Source organism: Vitis vinifera, chromosome 2, assembly GCF_030704535.1.
Source record: "Vitis vinifera cultivar Pinot Noir 40024 chromosome 2, ASM3070453v1".
Lineage (NCBI taxonomy): Eukaryota > Viridiplantae > Streptophyta > Magnoliopsida > Vitales > Vitaceae > Vitis > Vitis vinifera.
The window spans coordinates 4,876,373-4,898,490 of NC_081806.1; the positions used below are offsets into that span (position 1 = coordinate 4,876,373).

The 22,118-nt window shown below is 36.9% G+C and overlaps 2 protein-coding genes across 6 annotated transcripts; both read right to left on the minus strand.

Annotated features, from left to right (window-relative positions):
- Positions 1-418: 418 nt before the first annotated feature.
- Positions 419-4,846, minus strand: LOC100241232 (acid beta-fructofuranosidase). Of its 2 annotated transcripts, XM_059733573.1 has the most exons (7): positions 3,975-4,846; positions 3,092-3,100; positions 1,730-2,586; positions 1,470-1,631; positions 1,141-1,376; positions 970-1,057; positions 419-889 (listed from the first exon to the last, which is right to left on the minus strand). In XM_059733573.1, exons 1-7 carry the CDS (start codon positions 4,411-4,413, stop codon positions 686-688), a joined length of 1,995 nt encoding a protein of 664 aa, XP_059589556.1. In that variant the 5' UTR covers positions 4,414-4,846; the 3' UTR covers positions 419-685. The 2 variants fall into 2 exon arrangements, with proteins under 2 accessions (XP_059589556.1, XP_059589557.1); XM_059733574.1 differs by lacking the exon at positions 3,092-3,100.
- A 763-nt stretch (positions 4,847-5,609) lies between these two features.
- Positions 5,610-21,485, minus strand: LOC100257422 (uncharacterized). 4 transcript variants are annotated; one of them, XM_059733579.1, is made up of 14 exons: positions 20,961-21,485; positions 20,778-20,892; positions 20,610-20,688; positions 20,142-20,217; positions 19,962-20,045; positions 19,785-19,889; positions 19,591-19,644; positions 17,382-17,462; positions 17,231-17,295; positions 15,691-15,760; positions 15,533-15,610; positions 7,525-7,622; positions 7,289-7,424; positions 5,610-5,950 (listed from the first exon to the last, which is right to left on the minus strand). In XM_059733579.1, exons 1-14 carry the CDS (start codon positions 21,015-21,017, stop codon positions 5,804-5,806), a joined length of 1,245 nt encoding a protein of 414 aa, XP_059589562.1. In that variant the 5' UTR covers positions 21,018-21,485; the 3' UTR covers positions 5,610-5,803. The 4 variants fall into 4 exon arrangements, with proteins under 4 accessions (XP_059589562.1, XP_002266734.2, XP_019073124.2 ...); XM_019217579.2 differs by lacking the exon at positions 5,610-5,950 and adding an exon at positions 6,258-7,041; XM_002266698.5 differs by lacking the exon at positions 19,591-19,644.
- Positions 21,486-22,118: the final 633 nt, after the last annotated feature.

Below are 22,118 nucleotides of genomic sequence, written 5' to 3' on the forward strand. Positions count from 1 at the left end.
ATTTCAGTTTCAATTAACACAATTGTAGGTTAATCACTTTAAGGCAATGCCAATAGTAATTCTCCTTTTATGGGTTTAGAGTCCGATTTGACAATAATTTTAGAAAGTGTTTCTAATATTTTTAACACTTACAAATTTATATAATTCAAGTGTTAGAAATATTAAAAACGTTTTCTAAAATCACTATCAAACACACTCTTAGTTCATTTTGAATTTGCTAATTTGATCTAATGTCTAGTACGCGCCATTTTGCCAAGGGGATTTTTTGACACCCATATCTTAAAATGCCTACAATTAGATGGTATATACAAAAGGAATAATAACTTGGGGATTATGTGAAAATGCAACTCTTGTTGAAAACCAAAATCCTCTTAATAAATTAATCTTTTACAAACAAACTCAGCTATGCATAAAGATATGAAGAAATAGAGCAAAGCCTACATATTTATTAATAATAATGCATCTGAATTACATGGTTATAAATGCACAACAACGAGGTTTCCAACGGCAATGCATCCATGGAAGATGTATTTCACTCTGCTGAAAAAAGGGTCTATTTTTATCTTACAAAGGGGTCAAATATATGGACTGTCTTGACAATATGAAAAAAAGTAAGATGATAAGACCTAATACAACCGGTGGGATCATGAGCTGATCGGAATGAAAACACAAGTGAGGCGTAGTTTTAGGACTCCTGATGGGATGAGTAGGGGCGGATGTATGCAGACTTCATTGCCCATGTCTGGATTGAGGCAGTGATGCTGGCTGAGGTAGCATTGTTGAAGACATAGAGCTGAGCTGCTCCATAGATCGCCTTGGTTGGATACACCCGGGATGTGATGCATGTCCTTCCACCTTGCGCAAAGCTTTCTATTATGGAATGATCCACCTGCGCCACCATTCATTTTCATCAGAATTGCTTTTGATAAAGACATTCAGAGAAGTGAAAAACCAGTGTTTTAATTTTACCAGTATCCTCATGGATAACTTTTCTCCTTTGATTACTGGAACTGTGCTCCCAAAAATTCGTTTATCGACATCATTTGCTAGAGAAGACCTAGGAGAAACAAAAAGTAATTTCATTAGAAACGCCAACATGAGCAATGAGCAATGAGCATGATAGGCGGGATGGAAACCAACCTTGACTCATCAGTACAGAAGAAAGTCTTGAGCTGGCCATCAGTGCCTTTGGCAACATAGAAATACACAGGAGTCTGCTCACAACGGCCCTCGTCGGCGAGGAGCAGAAGGCCAAATGGTCCCAGTTCACCCCGTTGAGCAGATCCACCACTTGTGCCGCAGCTGTACTCCACATCGCTTTCACCTATTCTCTTCAAAGCCTCTTTATCAATCTCGAACTCAGCAGTAATGTCCATCTGTTGCAACACCAGAGTTCTCACAGTAAGCTCAGGAGTTTGTTCTCAAAAAAATTATGATTTAATTCCACACATTGAAAATAAAAAACAGACCTGTGTGGCTTTTTCCACTTCTAGTGTCACAACTGATCCTGGTCCAACCTCTAGTTTGTCAAATTTTTTGCTACTCTTTCTCAAACTCTTGATCTCCGCCACTGGCCACTGAAGTATATTGGTACCAGTCTTCTTGTCGAAGACCACCGTCCTTGGAATGCTCTGCCACACAAAATAATCCAAACACAGCCTTGTCATCATCACCCAAGTAGTTCGAATCAGGCTTTAAATATATGTAGGAACCAGAGAAAAAAACAGACCTGAACAGATGCCCATCCCTTCTTGATATCAGCAGATTCGCCATCAGTTTCTCCAATCCAACCCCACAATATTCTCCTCTGCTTGTTTTGATCATAGAACGTCTTGGAAGCATAGAACTTGCCATAATCATACCTCAGGCCAATACCAACATCCAAATTGGAATTATCTGGAGTCCAATTACCTGACTCCAGCGAATAAGTCCCAATGGCATAGTAATCATTCTTGTCATCATCAAGGCTAGCCTTGAGCACATGCTTGACTCCGGGACCATTAAAGGAAGTGTCCAACCCATTATCTTCCTTCAATGATACAGGGTAGAGGTCCACACACTCCCACATGCCGGTGCCAGGGACAGCATGAAGAACCCCTTCTATGAGCTCATACTTCTTGAAGTCCTCAGTATTATAAACTAAAGAAATGCCAGTTTTGTTAACTTTAGAGCCGATAGCAATCCTCCATTTTCCATCGGGCCAATACCAGGCTGTTGTAGGGTCACGAAAGTCCCTGTCATCGATGCCTGGTGGGGGAACAAGCACTGGGTTACCTGGGTACTTGACCCAGTCCACAAGGAGTGGATCAGACAAGTCAGCAGGGTATGCCAGGTTCTGGACCTGCACCGACTCATTGGTGGCACCAGTGTAGAGCATGATCACTTGCCCATCAGAGAGAAGGGTTGCAGAGCCAGTCCACACACCATTGGTGTCATACCACTGATCAGCCACCATGGCCAAAGGGAGATGAAGCCACTCTATGAGGTCCTTTGACACGGCATGGCCCCACACTATGTTGCCCCACACTGCAGCATCTGGGTTGTACTGGTAGAAGAAGTGATACCATCCACCATAGAACATTGGACCTACAAAAAGCAAAAAGCCATTGCTCATGATGTCATTCCTTTCAAATTCAAACTGAGGGCTCATGATGTCATTCCTTTCAAATTCAAACTGTTACCTCACATCAGCGCGACCATGTATATATATATATATATCAAATAACTATTTAAAAATAATTAATATTTTATATATTTTTTATCCTCAAATATATAAAACTTGAATTATTTTTTACATAAAAACCTGAAAACATATATATATATATATATATATATATATATATATTTTAAAAAAAATACTATATTTCAATCGAAAAACACATAAATTTCTAATTATTTTTAGATAAGCATCCTGAAAACATTTTTTTTTTTAAAAAAATACTAGAAAAACATAAAATTCTAATTATTTTTGGATAATCATTTTATAAATTTAAGTTATTATTTTCTATTTTTCTTCACATGAAACACGTTTTTCCCAAATTAATTGCAGGTTGTACAGCAAACAGATGTGGAGAGGAGAAAGTAGTGTTACCGTTGGGATCTACAAAGCCGGCCAACGAGATTCCCCACCAGGTGTGCGAACCGACAAAGAGAGAAAAGTAATTAGTTCATGTAAGAATCTATATTGTCAAAATTTAAAATTTTAAAACAATTCAGCAGAATAGGTGATGGTTCTTGGAATTTTCGGCTAATATTATTAAATTAACTTTTGAAATTAAAATGGTATATAAAATCTTAATTTCCTAAAATATTTGGATGGTGTTTTTCGTATGTTTCTAAGAAAAGAAATTTGGGTAAGGGAGGTAATCCATGATTTGATTCCTTTCTCAACAAAATTTAACATTTATAACATTTTTGTTTGAGGGGAGAATTGATGAACTTGACACATAAGTTTTTTAGATACTAAAAGTGACGCGTCATAAATAGACTCTCTTAAGAAGTTTATTTAATTAATTAATTTTAAAAAATATAAAAAATTATTCTTAATTTTAATAAAAGTGGTCTGATTAAAAATAATAAAATAATAGAAGAAATACATTAACAAGGTACCACTACGAAGTTTTTGTTTATAGCCTTACTAAATGGCAATAATATTGATGGGACCCACCATTATACCTCTATTAGACTATTTCCATGCAAAATCTGATCTGTAGAACCTGTTTGGTTCCGTGTCTTAGGCGGTAACATTTTGTTTTATTAAAATTTTTTAAAAAAGAAAAAGGAATGGATTCGGGTACGTAAGAAAAGAAAATCTGAAATTATTCCAAATTGGATGTGCTTCCTTGGGGGGGCGGCGACGGAATGGGAAGAAAGAAAAGCGATGCTGACTGAATTCCAAAATTCTATTTAAAAAGGGTGCTGCGGAAATTTGAACCTCACAGTTGCAAACACAGCCTTAATTTAAATAACCCTACCGTTCATCCAATTCTTTTCTGGTTGAAAATGATAACCCGTTCTTTGCCAAGTTAGCATGGTGTTGCTCCACGGAAACGGAGCTCTCACGCCGGAATGTAGCCGGAATGACTTCTCTGACACGCCCGCCGATGGCCCTCGTGACGCTGGCTCCAAAAACTGCGCAGATATATTCGTAGACTCCGCTGGTGCATTCAATGTCAAATCATTTTGTTGTGAATCTTGTGATACACTGGGCCCATTCTCACCGATTAAAGCCATTAACAACCCAACCAAGACCAACCCAGATAAGATGACCAAGAATCCCTTCAAGGGTCGCCGGGAATTTTCTCCAGCTGGTGGGTCTCCATCCAAGAGCGGGGTGTAATGGTCAGGGACGGTGGCGGCGATGATGGGATCCTCCGGATCGGCGAAGGTGCGGGCAGGGTTGGGGTCTGCCATGGTTGTTTTGCAGGTAGGAGAGGAATGAAGGTGACCGAAATGGGTTGTGCAGAGGCGTTTATGTGGGTGTTTTAGAGAGAGAAAGGAGAGAGAGGTGAGTTGGAATTTGTCGGATGACAGAGCGTGTGTCTGTTAGAGAGGGAGAGAGGGAGGAAGGGAGGGAGGGAGGAAGGAAGAAAGATTTCAGTTTGTATGTGTGTGTTTGTGATTTGGTATTAATGTGGAGTTATGCATGGCGGGTCTCCGGGCGAGGTCTTTCGAGAGATGTTAGGTTGAATGGTTTGTCTGGCTTCGCTGACAAGGAGAGAGAAAATTTCCCTGAAAAACAGTACGTTGTCTGTTTCAACACGAGACGTAACTAAAGTCCGACTTGTACACTTTGGTTCGATGCCTTCTGTCAATTTACCATTGGTTGTACCACTGATATTACATTATTTTAGATAACCATTTTGGCATGTGAACCAAGTCCCTAAAAATAATTAATAGCTGAATGGACCATAAAAAAAATGCTTTAGTCCAGGACAATCCCGAAACCAACCGAATAAGAAAGAAACACAATAGGAAATAAGTAAATATCTTAGGACAAGATGGTTACCTGGCCCAGCGCAATGGATGTGTCTGGTTAGGCTAGAATTTTCCAATTTGAGCGTCTTGGCGGCATTATGACACCGACCCCAGTTTTGCATTATGAATGGAAAAACACAAACAATAATTCATACAAAACAAAACATTCCTATTCAGAACCCATTGGTGCTTTGGCTCTTTAATCATTAAATAAATATCACTTGCTGATGCTGCATATGGGTCACATCACATGTATCACATGCACCTGCTTCCCTGGAGAAAAATAAATATTGTAATATAATACACACAGCCGCGTCACCGATTCAATCCGTAAGAACAGAAATTTATTAGAATTATTAGCTCCACTCAATTTCTTGTGTTATCCTTGACAAATACTCAAATAGGATGACTCATCCGGGTCCATCATTCATATCATATTGTATTACACTGTATACCATCTACCGGTTTCCTCGACTTTAGTTGGAATTCAACCCATGAGTAATGTGTCTTTTAGTGCTAAAGAATTGGTTTCCACAATAGCAGGGGATGAAAATTGCTGTTTCAGTGTGTTATTCCAGGATGCTACCAGTTTCAACCTTCTTTTCCGTGGTTGGATCGAGGGAAAATGGTCATAAACTCAAGGCAAACCCAATCCTACTAGTGTCCGATGATTATAATAAGAGTATTAAAGGAAAAATTGTTAGTGGTTCAATTGGTTGCTAGAGATAAATAAAAGTTGACTATGGAGAACTAAAGACAGGAGGAAAAGGGAACAGCACTTGAAAGTGGAATTCTCCTTTTTATTTCATTATAGACAAATTTATTCTCAAACATTAGGGGGTGGCCAGATCTTCCCAAATAACTCCTCCACTCGCTTGGCTTGTGTAGCATACCCTTCAAGTCCGGCAGCCAGAAGCTCCACAGCTGCAGGGCCCATGGATGATGCAAAGTTCAACTGGTCCCACTTCACAAGCTGAAAAATGAAAGTGGATCAGTTAGTCCAACCAGTTGGGGGTATTCCAAGAACCAAAAAGGGAACTGCCAGTGGTTCCAAATTCTGCTAAATACTGGTATACATTATTTTGGCAATAAGGATGATTTCACCCTAAATGTTGTTTAAGAAAGTAAAGCTTATATCTTGGTCTATCTGGTGAGAGCATTCTCCTCCTAATAGTCAGTTTAAAATATATTTCTACTCCGAATGGTACATTATTCTGGTAATTGAGAAATCCAAAATGCTATGGGGCATGCTTCATTAAGCTTTTTGAATGTGCTTGTGCTTTTGCAAGGTAAATAAAGAACCTTTTTCTTTTTGTGTATCTGTTCACACATCCAAAGTCAAATACATCTTCATCTTTGCAAAACAAAAAAATAGAAAATAAAAACATATAAAAGAGAACCAACTGACCAACCAACAACAACATATCTTACATGTAAGTAAGAGAGCTTATAGAGGAATGGTGCACATTGCTGACAAAATATAAAGCTGAAGTAGGGGAATTGTTGATGATCAAACATAAATTTTCTATTTTCTTACTTTCTGCTTCTAAAACCAAGAAAAATCTTCCAAAATACTACTAAACACCCTCTTAAAAAAATGACTAATATGTGAATTCTGAAACTCTAACCACGCAGCTGAGGGAAACAGTGAACCTCAGAGGAAAAGGATAGCCCATCAGAAAGATAAACATTGGCACAAATAATCAGCTAAAGAGTCATCAAATTCGTGACACTAACCTAATGATTAGGAAGATTTAATCCTTTCTGCTATTAAAAAAAAAATGCATATCAAAAACATATACGCATCCAGAATTACACATCATCTTCAGGTCTTTAGGTAGCCTTATTGAGCACCAACATGCATATGTGCCCTTGTCATAATGGGTGGCACATGGAATGAGTGGCCAAGATTTCTGTTCTATGTTGACCATGCCGTTAAATCAGCACAATATCCTGCATTTGGAATTATATGTAAAGGGTGGGACATCCTTAGTCTTCCACTCTATGATCCTTAGGCCATGTTCCCTTTTAGTACCGGCCTTGGCTGAAAGTTTTGAGAAAATTCTGTTCATCGAGAGTATTTTTTTTTCAGAGATGAATTCCCTATTGTTCTGATTAATTTTACTGGGAGAATTCTATGGTACCCGGTACATCCAGAATCTCAGCTATCAGATGTTTGAAAATCAATCTTAACTGTTGAATTTCAACAGCCAGAATTGTTTCAAACATCCTACAATCCTAAAGGTGGAGGTACCATTGAATACTCATGTCTAAGAGGGAAAGAAACTGATACTATGTAAAGAAAGCAGACCTCTTCTTCACTGAAACTGTAAGAGGCAGCAGAATTTGGGGATAGCCTCCTTACAAAAGAGTACTTTTCATCTGGGGAAGTTATAGATTCTTTGAGAGATTCCAGTACCTTCAATGGTGCAATGATATAGTCAACCCTGAACAAAGAGGCAATACAATAGCAAAAATGATCATTCCTGAAGTCAATCTTGTCAAAAATCCCCAGTTGAGATTAACCAAAGGGAGTCAAATATTTACCCCAGAAGACTGAACAAATCCTGCTTGTTCCGAACCGCTGCTGCCATCAACTTTGATTTGTATCCATGTTTGTGAATGTAGTTATAAGCCTTGGTCACCTGCAATATTTGAGAAATAGGCTGAACTCATAAGCATTTGTTGGTTGTTAGTGCTAATGACTTGAAACAATGCACAAGAATCAAGTCAACTCCGCATCTACTGCACTGGACTCTGAATAAAGGACGGAAGGAACATTCTTTAGGTAGGTTTATATGTTTAGATTGCAGATGTGAGTGCCAATACTTTATTTAGGGCATTCCCAAAAAGGAATTGGAATCTCAACCACCTAGACTGAAAGCAGATGGCTTTTCACTTTATTTTTCATAAGGTTAGTAAAAAGGAAATAATTCCAAAATCAGGAGATTGAAATTGAATCAATACAATGCAGCTTTTGACACACTTCACTGGCAGAGAATTTATATTGAGAAACAAGGATAAGAAATAAATGATTAAGGAGAGCTTTATGTCATATCAACCATTAAGGCATTAACAAAAAGAGAGAAATGATATGTGCTGAGCATGTTCATGTGTACAGGACACCAATAACAGCACCATGGTAGATCCTAGAAGGGGTTAAGGAACATGATCCAAGTTAAAGGTGCCATAAAACGTTGTTGATACAGTGCATGAGACATAATATTTTTTCAGCAGCTGAAACCAAATAGTTAGCAGGGTCATTACAAGGAAAATTAAAAAATAAAGAAATAAAAGGACTTCAAACTCGGGTTAAAATTTCTTAAAGAGCTCATTATAAAAAATAACAGATAGATCATAACCATATATTCTCCATTTTTTTTTTATCATAAACAAGAGATACATTCATTATGTATAAAAAGTTCATGAGAAGGATGAGGAATCCACCCCACAAAACACAAACTTGATCAAAACACAAAGAAACCTCCTGATGGGGGAAAGCCTTTTAAAGTTTATTCAAGGAAGAAAGGGAAGACCTAAGTAAACTTTAAGTAGGATTAATATAATTAGAATTTGAGTCATGATAGGTTATTAGAGTCCTAGTAGAATAGGTTATTAGAGTCCTAGTAGACTTTGGATTTCTTAGAGAAGCCTATAAATAGGCTAATCAATGTAAATCAAAGGAATGAATTTTGATGAATAATATTATACTTTCTTTCATTGCAAGGTTGCAACCCTCAATGGTGAGACTCCATTGATTTTCTTCTAGGTGAGACTCCTAGAAGGCCTTAGTGAGACTCTAAGGTTTTCCATCTTTTCTTCATTGTTTCTTCTTTCTCTCTATTTCTTATCTTATAATTTTTTCTACCATAAAGTTTATTCCTTGTTCCTCTCCTTACACCCTAAAAATAAAACCCTAGCCCACCTACCCTTGAGTGTAGGCAACCATCCTAGGGTTGTCCTACATTAATTTTGGTATCAGAGCCAAAATTCTTGGCTTGAAGGCATATGCAATTAAGGAGCGGAGCAACTTATGCAAGCATGAGTTCCAAAAAAACTTCTAGCAATCAAGATGCCGATACAATACGCTTAGAGGAAATTTCAGCCACACAACAATCCCATCAAGATGCTATAATACAACTAAATAGCAAACTTGATGAGATCATGAAGTTATTAGAAAAGAGCCAAGAAAAACGACCAATTGAAGAGGAGATCGCAAGTCATCAATTTAGACAATCGCCAAATCCATCACCCGAAGAACAAGACAATTTTATGATGGGGAATCAAAGAAGGGCCAAACTTTTTGAGCTAGATGATGATGTGACAAAAAAGGTACGTCTTGAAGTTGCTGAATTTTATGGAAAACTAAATCCAACAGCTTTTCTTGATTGGATTATGTCAATGGAAGATTACTTTGATTGGTATGCAATGCCCGAAAATAGAAAAGTTTGTTTTGTGAAGGCAAAGTTGAAAGGAGCAGCACGTCTATGGTGGCATAATATCAAGAATCAAGCTCATAGAACTGGCCAACCGCCTATTGACACATGGGACGAGATGAAGTTGAAGATGAAGGAGCACTTTCTCCCAACTGATTATGAACAACTTATGTATACAAAATTGTTTTCCCTTAAACAAGGTACCAAGTCCGTTGAAGAATATACAGAAGAATTCCATGAATTGAGCATTCGAAATCAAGTGCGGGAAAGCGATGCTCAACTTGCAGCCCGCTACAAAGCTGGACTTCGAATGGAGATTCAACTTGAGATGATAGCTGCACACACTTATACCGTAGATGACGTTTATCAACTAGCCCTCAAAATAGAAGAAGGCCTCAAATTCCGGGTTTCCAGGCGTCCAAGTTCACAAATTGGGAGCACTTTCTCCAACAGGACAGCAAGCAAACCTTTAAGCACGTCAAACTTCAGAACTCCTAATTATGTGAATGGTGGGGGCAACACTCAACAAACTGCGAATGTGGCTTATAAGAATGGTAATAAGGGTAAAAATTCAATGAGTAATGGAGATAGAAAAGTAGATGTGACTCCTTTATGCTTTAAGTGTGGTGGGCATGGTCATTATGATGTTGTATGCCCAACCAAAAGTTTACACTTTTGTGTTGAAGAACCAGAATCTGAATTGGAAAGTTACCCAAAGGAAGAAGAGACCTACAATGAAAATGAAGTTAGTGAAGAATGTGACTACTATGATGGTATGACGGAAGGATATAGTCTTGTAGCACGACCTTTATTAACCGTTCCAAAAGTAAAAAGAGAAGAAGATTGGCGACGTACTAGCATTTTCCAAACACGTATTTCTTGCCAAGGGAGATTATGCACCATGATCATTGATAGAGGTAGCAGTTTGAACATAGCTTCACAAGAACTTGTTGAGAAGCTAAACCTTAAAACAGAGAGACATCCAAATCCATTCAGAGTAGCATGGGTTAATGACACCTCTATCCCGGTAAGTTTTCGTTGCTTAGTAACATTCCTTTTTGGTAAAGACTTTGAAGAGTCTATATGGTGTGAGGTCTTACCCATTAAAGTAAGTCATATTTTACTTGGAAGACCTTGGCTCTTTGATAGAAAAGTTCAACATGACGGCTATGAAAATACATATGCTCTCATACACAACGGACGTAAGAAGATCCTTCGTCCAATGAAAGAAGTCCCTCCAATTAAGAAGTCGGATGAGAATGCACAACCAAAAAAAGGTACTTACTATGTGTCAATTTGAAAATGAGAGCAAGGAAACTAAAGTTATTTTTGCTTTAATGGCTCGGAAAGTGGAAGAATTTAAAGAACAAGATAAGGAATATCCAGCAAACGCACGTAAAATCCTTGATGACTTTTCTGACTTGTGGCCTGCAGAGTTACCTAATGAACTCCCTCCTATGCGTGACATACAACATGCCATTGATTTGATTCCCGGTGCATCATTACCAAATTTACCAACCTACAGAATGAATCCAACAGAGCATGTTGAATTGAAAAGGCAAGTTGATGAATTACTTACTAAAGGCTTTATTCGTGAAAGTCTAAGTCCTTGTGGAGTTCCTGCCCTACTAACACCAAAAAAGGATGGATCATGGCGGATGTGTGTGGATAGTTGTGCAATCAACAAAATCACAATTAAGTATCGATTTCCAATTCCAAGACTTGATGACATGCTAGATATGATGGTTGGATCAGTAATCTTCTCAAAGATTGATCTAAGAAGTGGATATCATCAAATACGTATTAGACCAGTGGATGAATGGAAGACATCTTTCAAAACTAAGGATGGATTGTATGAGTGGTTAGTCATGCCGTTTAGACTAACCAATGCTCCAAGTACCTTCATGCGGATTATGACGCAGGTATTAAAACCTTTTATTGGACGATTTGTTGTTGTCTATTTTGATGATATTCTTATCTATAGTCGATCTTGTGAAGATCATGAGGAACACTTGAAGCAAGTAATGCGCACTCTTAGGGCTGAAAAGTTTTACATTAATTTGAAAAAATGTACTTTCATGAGCCCTAGTGTTGTATTTCTTGGCTTTGTTGTGTCTTCTAAGGGTGTTGAAACAGATCCGGAGAAGATCAAAGCTATTGTTGATTGGCCAGTACCAACAAATATCCATGAGGTGCGAAGCTTCCATGGAATGGCTACATTCTATCGACGATTTATTCGAAATTTCAGCTCTATTATGGCCCCAATTACTGAATGCATGAAACCTGGTTTATTTATTTGGACCAAGGCGGCCAACAAGGCATTTGAAGAAATCAAATCCAAGATGGTGAACCCTCCTATCCTACGCCTACCAGACTTTGAGAAAGTATTTGAGGTGGCCTGTGATGCTTCCCATGTGGGAATTGGAGCAGTCCTTAGCCAAGAGGGACATCCTGTGGCTTTCTTTAGTGAGAAGCTCAATGGGGCAAAGAAAAAATACTCCACATATGATCTTGAATTCTATGCAGTGGTGCAAGCAATTAGGCATTGGCAACATTATCTTAGTTACAAGGAATTTGTTTTGTATTCAGATCATGAAGCCTTGCGATATCTTAATTCTCAAAAGAAGCTTAACTCTCGGCATGCAAAATGGAGTAGTTTTCTTCAACTGTTTACCTTTAATTTAAAGCATTGTGTAGGAATTGAAAATAAAGTAGCTGATGCCCTTAGTAGGAAGGCCCTTCTCTTAGTAAACATGTCAACCACTACAATTGGATTTGAAGAATTAAAGCATTGCTATGACAATGATGCTGATTTTGGAGATGTTTATTCCTCTCTTTTGAGTGGTTCAAAAGCAACATGTATTGATTTCCAGATTTTAGAAGGGTACTTGTTTTATAAAAATCGTTTATGCTTACCAAGGACTTCTCTACGTGATCATGTCATATGGGAACTTCATGGAGGCGGAATGGGCGGACATTTTGGATGAGATAAGACCATTGCTTTGGTGGAAGATCGCTTCTTTTGGCCTAGTTTAAAGAAGGATGTTTGGAAGGCTATCAAACAATGTCGAGCATGTCAAGTAGGAAAAGGTTCAAAGCAAAATACGGGGTTATATACGCCATTACCAGTTCTTTCCAAACCTTGGGAAGACTTGAGCATGGATTTTGTACTTGGATTACCAAGGACACAACGGGGCTTTGATTCTATATTTGTTGTGGTTGATAGATTTTCCAAAATGACACATTTTATCCCATGTAAGAAGGCTTCGGATGCTTCTTATGTTGCTGCCTTATTCTTTAAAGAAGTAGTTCGATTGCATGGATTACCACAATCCATTGTTTCTGATCGCGATGTCAAGTTTATGAGCTATTTTTGGAAAACCTTGTGGGCCAAGCTAGGTACTCAATTAAAATTTTCAAGTTCTTTCCATCCTCAAACTGATGGACAAACAGAAGTTGTCAACCGCAGTCTTGGTAATCTGTTGAGATGCATTGTGAGAGATCAGTTGAGAAAGTGGGATAATGTCTTACCACAAGCCGAATTTGCTTTCAATAGCTGCACTAATCGTACTACTGGGTACTCACCTTTTGAAGTGGCATATGGGCTAAAACCTAAGCAACCTGTTGATCTTATACCATTACCTACTTCTGTCCGCACCAGCCAAGATGGTGATGCATTTGCACGTCATATACGAGATATACATGAAAAGGTATGAGAAAAAATCAAAATCAGCAATGAGAACTATAAAGAGGCAGCAGATGCACATCGAAGATATATTTAGTTTCAAGAAGGTGATCTAGTGATGGTTCGTTTACGACCAGAAAGATTTCATCCGAGCACATATCAAAAGCTTCAAGCTAAGAAAGCGAGTCCATTTCGGGTACTAAAGCGGTTGGGTGAGAATGCTTATTTGTTAGAGCTCCCTTCAAACTTGCATTTTAGTCCAATATTTAATGTGGAAGATTTACATATCTACCATGGCCATCACAACGATGTAAGTGAAGAGTTGGATCTTCAATTACCACCTACTCTTAGCCCACGTCCTGAGATCGAGTATGTTCTTGATGATCAACTTGTGTCTACTCGACAAGGTGGATACCAAAATTTTTTGGTGAAATGGCGAGGCAAACCACATTCTGAGAATACATGGATTACGACAACGGATTTTCAGAAGATTAACCCCGATCTCTATGAATTGTATCAAGCATCTAACTCATCGGAGCCGAGTTCTTTCAAGCCGGGGAGAATTGATGGGGGAAAACCTTTTAAAGTTTATTCAAGGAAGAAAGGGAAGACCTAAGTAAACTTTAAGTAGGATTAATATAATTAGAATTTGAGTCATGATAGGTTATTAGAGTCCTAGTAGACTTTGGATTTCTTAGAGAAGCCTATAAATAGGCTAATCAATGTAAATCAAAGGAATGAATTTTGATGAATAATATTATACTTTCTTTCATTGCAAGGTTGCAACCCTCAATGGTGAGACTCCATTGATTTTCTTCTAGGTGAGACTCCTAGAAGGCCTTAGTGAGACTCTAAGGTTTTCCATCTTTTCTTCATTGTTTCTTCTTTCTCTCTATTTCTTATCTTATAATTTTTTCTACCATAAAGTTTATTCTTTGTTCCTCTCCTTACACCCTAAAAATAAAACCCTAGCCCACCTACCCTTGAGTGTAGGCAACCATCCTAGGGTTGTCCTACATCACCTCCGATATACAAGAAGATTTATAAAAAAAGATAGATCACAAAATAATGTATAATGATTTCATCTCCTCAAAACCAGCTAGGCTCCTCTCATTGTTGGTCCATAATGGTGTACATACCAAATGCCAACCGAGCTAAATGGCATTCAAAGGAATGCCTTTAAAACTTTTACTCAAACCACAATATCTTTAACATCCTCCATTTATCCTCAAAGATCTTAGCATTTCTCTCTTGTCACATAATCTAAATCAAAGTGAGACAAGCAATCTTCCAAAGGGTCTTGCCTCTAGTGGAGTTCCTAAAACCCATATAAGAAATAATCATCATGTCATATAAAGTCCTCGGCTAAACCCACACCATCCTGGTCTGTCTGAGTAGCTTGTGCCATAGTCCCCAAGTGATTGAACAATGTACAAAGTACAAAGAGATGACAAATTGTCTTTCCACTCCCACTACATAGGGTGCACCAATTAGGATTAAGGGCTTTAGAAGGTCTTCTCAACTAAAACATGTCATTGAGGATCAGTTTCACTTTTATGTTTCTTTTTGGGCTTACTGTACAGACATTTTTAAACCCTATCCTTTGAGTGTAATTTAGCTTAGTTGGCTTCCGTCATATACACCCTAGGGTTGGGTTTATAGGGTCAGGATTGTTTTACTTGCATAGGCTTTTTGTTCATTTTTTATAACCCTCCTTGGTTAGTGGAAGTTTACTTAGTACTTTTGATCATGCGGCCTTTTCTACCTTTTGTAAAACCTTCCTTTGCTAGTGGAGGTTTACTGAGTTCTTTTGATCAGGCTTGTACTTCATGGGGAGGATTCCTCATCTTTCTCATGTTTCTTTTCTCATTTAATACATATATTTTGTTTTTGATCAAGAGAAAAAGAAAAAAAAGGGCATGTCATTGGTGTTCACCTTTCTACGTGCAACTAAGCAAAGACCTTAACCTTAGATGAGACTTTTAATTTCCATAAATATTTGGTTGGATGGATAGAAACCAAATCTGATATATTAGACAAAGCAAAGAAGAAAGATTTTACTAAGAATAAGCCTGAAGAAGATAGTGTTCATGCTCTTGCATCTGGGATGAATGGAGACAAGTGTACACGAGTAAGACAAGATCCTCAATCTCCAATCAATAAGGTTGCAACCATGTATTCTCCTTAGTAATCAGACTTCATGTTTTTTAATTTTAACTCCAATAGTAGGAAGTTGGTTTTGCATTAGGATACCAACAGCTTGAAATTTATTCTAAGATTTTTGCTCTAAAACTGATTCAAAAGCCATATTAGATCATAATCATATATCTTAGAACAAGATCCGAGGAATTGAAAACACATGCAGGAAGTTGCAAGATTTATTAGCCATTTACGGAGTACTTAAAAGACCAAACATCGATGATATACAACTAACCAAAGCCAAACCAGGATCTTCCCCTCTTTTAAGAGCAGCTTCTATCTCAGGGTCACCAGAATGATTGCGGGCCCAATCCTGAACAGCAATGTGTAAGCTATCAATACCACTAAACGAAATTTCCAACATCATTTTACTTACTAGAGGTGGAAAATTACCCGAACGCGACCAACAAAAATCTGAATAACAGAAGCACCAGCTTGAGCAGCAGCTGCAGCTTGACAAAAACTGAAGAAGAATGATCAAGTCATCAAATGATTAGCCACAAGGTTTGAAGATGAGATTCACTGTACATGTACACGTATAAAAGGGAAACAAATATGGAAGTCGTTAGTTGTTCAAAGTCAATCAAAATAAGAGTGAAAGATATAACAAGGAAAAAGGCAAAGAATATGAATTGTAGCTCTTAACTCCTGATAAGTGCTGAATAACATATCAGTATCAACCTCATTTCTTCCATCCAACCAAAACTCTATCACTCAACATTTTGGAGAGATGCTTAAAAAATTATCAAATATAGAGAACAAAAAGGTAATCCACCCAGATCATTTAAAAGCCCTGACCAAGACATCAAGGATAGCACAAATGCTAAATATTAAGCAAACTAACAATGCTACATCAATACAAGAGAACACTATGCAAAGCAATGTTTTTAGAATTACACTTACCTTCAATTAATTTCTCAAGATATACAGAAAGCTAACTTAGATTGTTACCTTGAATAATTTATTTGGCATCATAACACCCTCCAAAATACAATTTTTTGGTACATTAATAGATTGATCTGATACCTATTGATGCAATGATTTTTCCAAATATAGATGAGATTTATTGTGATCTAAACAAAATATCATGCTGAGTTTTGTTTTTGTGCACATAAAACAACTACTGCGATATATGCAAAAGAAGCCACAGTTTTCCCTTCCCCACTCTATGTCAGAAAGCCTATAAGAATGAAAAAGGATGAGTAGTCAGCATTTCTGGTATGAACTCCCCAAAAAACTATGTACAAATGACTAACAGAAAAAATAAATAAAGAAATCATATCATAAGTAAAGATTTCAGCAAAATAGCATTATGAGCCATGCAAAGCTATGCATGAGTAGTGGCACACATCATAAAACTGAATTTCTAGCTGGAGGGTACTTTCAGAAAACAATATAAAGAACTATGCTACTAGAGTCTTTCTCACTATCTTGCCTAGTACAACTCTGGTGTATCAGAGTTAATCCTTATATATCTTCATTTTACTTCTTCATCTTATATAACTCATCATAAGTCAAATCATTTCATGGTGAAGGTTTCTGTCATGGCATATTCACAGTGATCCAATGTGGATATAATGGATACACCACCATTATGCTCTTCAAGGCTCATTTAGGACTAAGCAATTCATGGGTCTCTTGGAGTGTCATGGGAGGGACTATGAGGAATCAAGGCATGGAGCTACAAAGGTGCTTGTGCTTCTTGACAGCTACCTAGTATTAAGTGTATTTGTATCCAGAAAGATTTAGTGATGAATGCATAGGAAAACCTTTTGATTTTCCAAATCATGAAAAACAATTTAACCATAACTTGATTTTCAAAGTGGAATTTCAAACTAGCCCTGAGTTATTCCATGTTATACACAATTACTTTTTGCATATTATAAACCAAGGTTTGGGTAATAGAACGGATAGTCTGTCTTGAAAAACTAACCTGTAAACAAAAGTCAAATGTGTCTGTATGCCCTCAGATTCCAGCAACCTTGAGGCCTCAATTCCCTGAATTGAAAACCAACTATTGAGGGACCACAGTGGGATGAAAGTTATTAGCTTCTATATACCAAGCACTAAATTCAGATACTCACTTGCCAAGTTGAAGGAATTTTAAATAACAAACGCTCTGGAGGGACATCAATTTCATTGTACAGGGTCAAAAGGTCATGCACCTGCAGATTATGATAAACTAAATGCATCAGACTACATAAAAATGTAATTACTGAATAAAGAAAGAGGTCCACGTATCATAGTTTGAACCACCCATCTAAATTCCCAATATTGTCCATTGATTCAATCCATAACTATTCAAACATAATGTGCAGGCACAATGAGCCAGTTTCAAAAATTTTGCCACAGAAATAACCAAAATATCAGATGATCATGTGATAGAAATGGATATCAATAACACTTTCAAGCCATCAATAGAGTATAAAAAATATTCTGAGTGGTATAAAACATCCTAAAGTCAGTTCCTAACAAGGGGTGAATGAATATTACAAAATGTTCTCAAGTGAGCTCCTAATAAGGGTTGAACAGTAAATTCTCTCTCCCTCCCTCCCCCCTAACAAGGGGTGAATGAATATTACAAAATGTTCTCAAGTGAGCACCTAATAAAGTTGAACAATAAATTCTCCCTCCCCCCCTCTCTCTCACTCACTCACACACACCAAAAGCACACACACAGGTACTCTCTCTGACATGCATGTGCTCACACAAATATGTAGTCAAACATATCTTCCACCAATTTAAAATCACAAATTTTATATATTGCCCAAAAGAGATGATAGTGGAACATGCTCTCTTTCTCTCGCATACACACGCACAAAAGCAAATGCTTAGAAATAGGCAGTCAAATAGGCTTTCTAGTTCTTGACCAAAAAAAAGATGACAGTAGAACTTGCTTTGTCTCTCACATATGTTCATTGCACATGCGCACACAAATAGCTCTCTCTCTATCTCTCTCTCTCTCACACACACACACAGATGTATACATGAATGTGCATGTACAAATAGTTAGTCAAATAGGTTCCTACAAGTTGACATCATAAATCTTATATTTTGCGCCAAAACAGATGACATTAGAATTTACTCTTTTTCTCTCACATGCACATGCAAAATAGGTCTTTCTCTTGTGCATCACGTGCACACACAAAAATAAGTAGTTAACTAGTTTTCCAACTAAACTTCATATATCACCCAAAAAAATGCTGACTGCTAACTTGCTTTTTCTCTCACGCATCCGCATGCAAACATGGACATACTAATAGTTCTCTCTCTATCTTACATAAATGGGTAGTCAAATAGGTTTTTCTTAAATTTGATCTTATAAATTGTATATATCACCCAAAGAAACGCTAACAGTGGAATTTCCTCTCTTTTCCACCCATTGCATGTGCATGCACATACAAATAATATCTTCTCTTTCAATTTTTCCATCAGTGCTGCCATAAGTGAAACCATAATACATTATCACAATGGCAAAATCAAAAGAGAAGATATTACTTATTTTAAAGCATGGTAAAGGAAGAACACTAGTTAATGCTGATGCAACGATTTTTGAAAAATAATGTACTTATGGATGTGATCAAAACATCACAAAACCATTAAAGTGAATCAACTTTTGGAAACACCAAATTAGATAATGTAATTCTCACTTGAACTAAAAGATGATTATAATGCAAACATCAATTAATTTCAAAGTTTCGACAGACAGCTCTTAATGCCAATTTCTAAAAGCAATTGACTACAAAATCGATTTTGGAGTATGCTTTCTGTAAAATTTCAAAGAAAGAAACAATAGTGGTTAGTTGATGTTTTTATAACTAAAATAGCATCCACACTGGTGTTGGAGTAACCAAATATATAATTTTGTGTCCATTTAAGCTTTCATTTTTTAATTTGAAAAGCAAACAGGGAAGGAAATATATCTGCATTGATCCATGAGGTTGCTCATCTTTCGCACTTCATGGAAATTTACATCACAAGAGCTGAATGAAGCAAGTATTTACCATTCCATTTCCTGGAAAAATGCATCTCAAAAGTAAAAAGGAAATCATTTGCCATCAATTCATAGAAAGAGAGCAGAATTGTTAACTATAATATTGTGGTGCAAGAAAAACAATTATTGGGGATTCTCCAACATGATTCCAGGAACTACTTTCTGAAAAGATAAATGGAAGCTTAATGGATCATATAGTAAAATCAAGAACTATGCCCTTGCCAAACAAATAAAAAGAAGTCAAAGCCAATTCTATGACAGAAAATATTCTAACATAAAAAAAATTAAAAAACCATTACCAGCCCAAAATTTTTGGGATAATTCATCACCAGCAATGACCCAAATTTTGTAAACTAACAACTAAAAAAATAAAAATTAATAAACATTTAATGGGCCCTCCAACATTGTTAACCAAATTAAATTGTTATAACAAGCCTAAACAGAAAAACAATATCTTAAATACACACAGTGTTAACAGAAAATAAACCTATACCTTCCTAATAATGCCATGTGTGTCATAAGCAAGACGAGCATCCACTTCAGTTGACACTCTACCAGGAACTAGTTTCACAAGGTCACTGCCAACTTTCACCAAAGCCTACACATCCATGATCAATTGTGAGCAACCACATTAATTTCATCACATTAGGAGAGAAAAAAAAAAAACAACCTTATTAAAGAAGCAGGACATTCGAGCATCGGGGCTTTCCAACCCATAACACACTGAATCTGCCAATGCAGTCTCCACAGCGCTCTACAGCAATTAAAAGAGCAGCACTTTAAGCCATTCCCTCTCAAATAAAAAAATCAATATTATATATTTTTATCTTTGATTGCATTGATTACTTACCCTAAAAATTGTATCGGGCAGGCTGCAAATGCCTAAGAGAAGTGAGGAGCTAACAGTAGCAGCTGTTGGTGGAAATCTAAATTTCAAATAATTCAAAATCAATCGTCAAAGAAATCACTAAGGCCTCTTATTTTGGTTGCTAATAAAGCAGCAGACGGAAAAAGAACATGGCACTTTTAGCCTCATGATTTTTTGGTTCATTTCCCAAACAAATAAACCCAAAAAACCCGACCAAAATAAGCTGACAGTTGGGCCAGATAGATTGACAGGAGATTTTAATTTTCCTGGCTCCAAATAATGAAAATTCAAAAATTCAAAATTTGAGTTTATCTTATTTTGATTACACTTTCGAGTAATCAAACAGACCACAAACAAAATACCAAATCCATTCCGGAGTTACTGCTAGAGTTAATTTAAAAAAAAAAAAAAAAAAAAGAGAGAGAGAGAGAGAGAGAGAGAGAATGTAACCTCTCGAAATCATCGAAAATAACGGTGTCTGGAACGATCTCACTTAAGTCTGAAACGGCATCAAATTCAGTGCTTAAACCTGAAAAGGCAATGACAAAATGGAAGCCAAATCAAACAAGAGCAGAGGATTAGAAGAGCAAATAATCGAGAGAACAGAATTCTAACGACCTTTGTCAAGGGAGGAAGAAAAGTTGGCGGAGGCGCGAATTTGAGGAAACGACCTCTGGAAGCTGAGAGCAAATCTGGGCGTAGCGGATCGAGCTAAGAACCTTAGTCTCCCCTTCTGCTCCATCAACAACCAATCCATCAGTCCATGAATTAAGAAAAATGAAAGAAAATGTGAGAAATTACCTGACGTGAAGAAGAGGAGAGGGCTGATGAGGGAGGCGATTGCAATAAAAGCGACATTTGGATGGAGATTCTGTAATCTATAGGAAGAGGGGAGCTTGATGTGAAGATCGTTTCAGAGGGGTTTCACACACAACAAAGTGATGATTTGGGAATTGGGATATGATATCATATTATCATATAAGAGGTTCAGCTCTCTCGGAGTACTGAGTGAATCTTTATAGATTTTTTTTTTTTTGGCAACAATTAAATTTATACAAGCTCACTTTCACACTCCGACGTATAGAAGCAAGCTTCTTTCTTTTTTTCAATTAGGACAGGACATTATCATATTTATGTTTTCATTTCTTAAATAAGTTGCTCGCAAACTAGGTATTAAGTTATTAAGCCCCAAATTTTATTATATTTAGATTTATTAGATTATCACATTTCTTTGACGATGAGACCGAGGGCTAAATGGACAAGGACAAAATGCAGGATAAATCCCACTGTAGGATTAGGATTGGCTTGTACGTTTAGTGGACTGGTGTTACTAGTGTCCAAGGCTCTCAGGACTCAGGAGAGAAGATGAGAATATCGTTGACAATATCAAGGAAATTATTGTGATCTTTATTTAACGAATGTGGCCACGCGGGTCCATTTCTTGTGGGGAAAGCAGACACCCATTGGAATGGTGGACTGAGAACAGTGAAATTGTGAAAGGCCCGTATTAATGGGCCTGACCCAATCCAAAATAATCCTTTTTCCTGCTGTTCATTCAAAGTTTCAAGACTCATCATCGAGGCGTGTACGTTTCTTTGTTTCTTTTCTTTCTTTTTATGTTATGTTTGATTCTCGAAAAATTTGAGGGAAAATGCAAATGAAAGAAAATAGAGATGAAAAATAAAATAAAAGAAAAAATAAAGAAAAATAAAAAATAGAGTTAAAGATGATAAATTATTTTTATTTATTATTTCAAACTTATTTTATTTATTTTAACTCATCAATATAAAAATTAAATAATTTTAAAATACATAAGTTTCTAATTAATTTTAATTATATTTAATTTTCTTTGTAATATTTTATAGGACAACCAAATATGAGAAAATCATTTTCCTTAAAAAAAAAATTTCTTTCCTTTGTACTTTTCGGGAACCAAACATAACCAAATATAATTTCAAC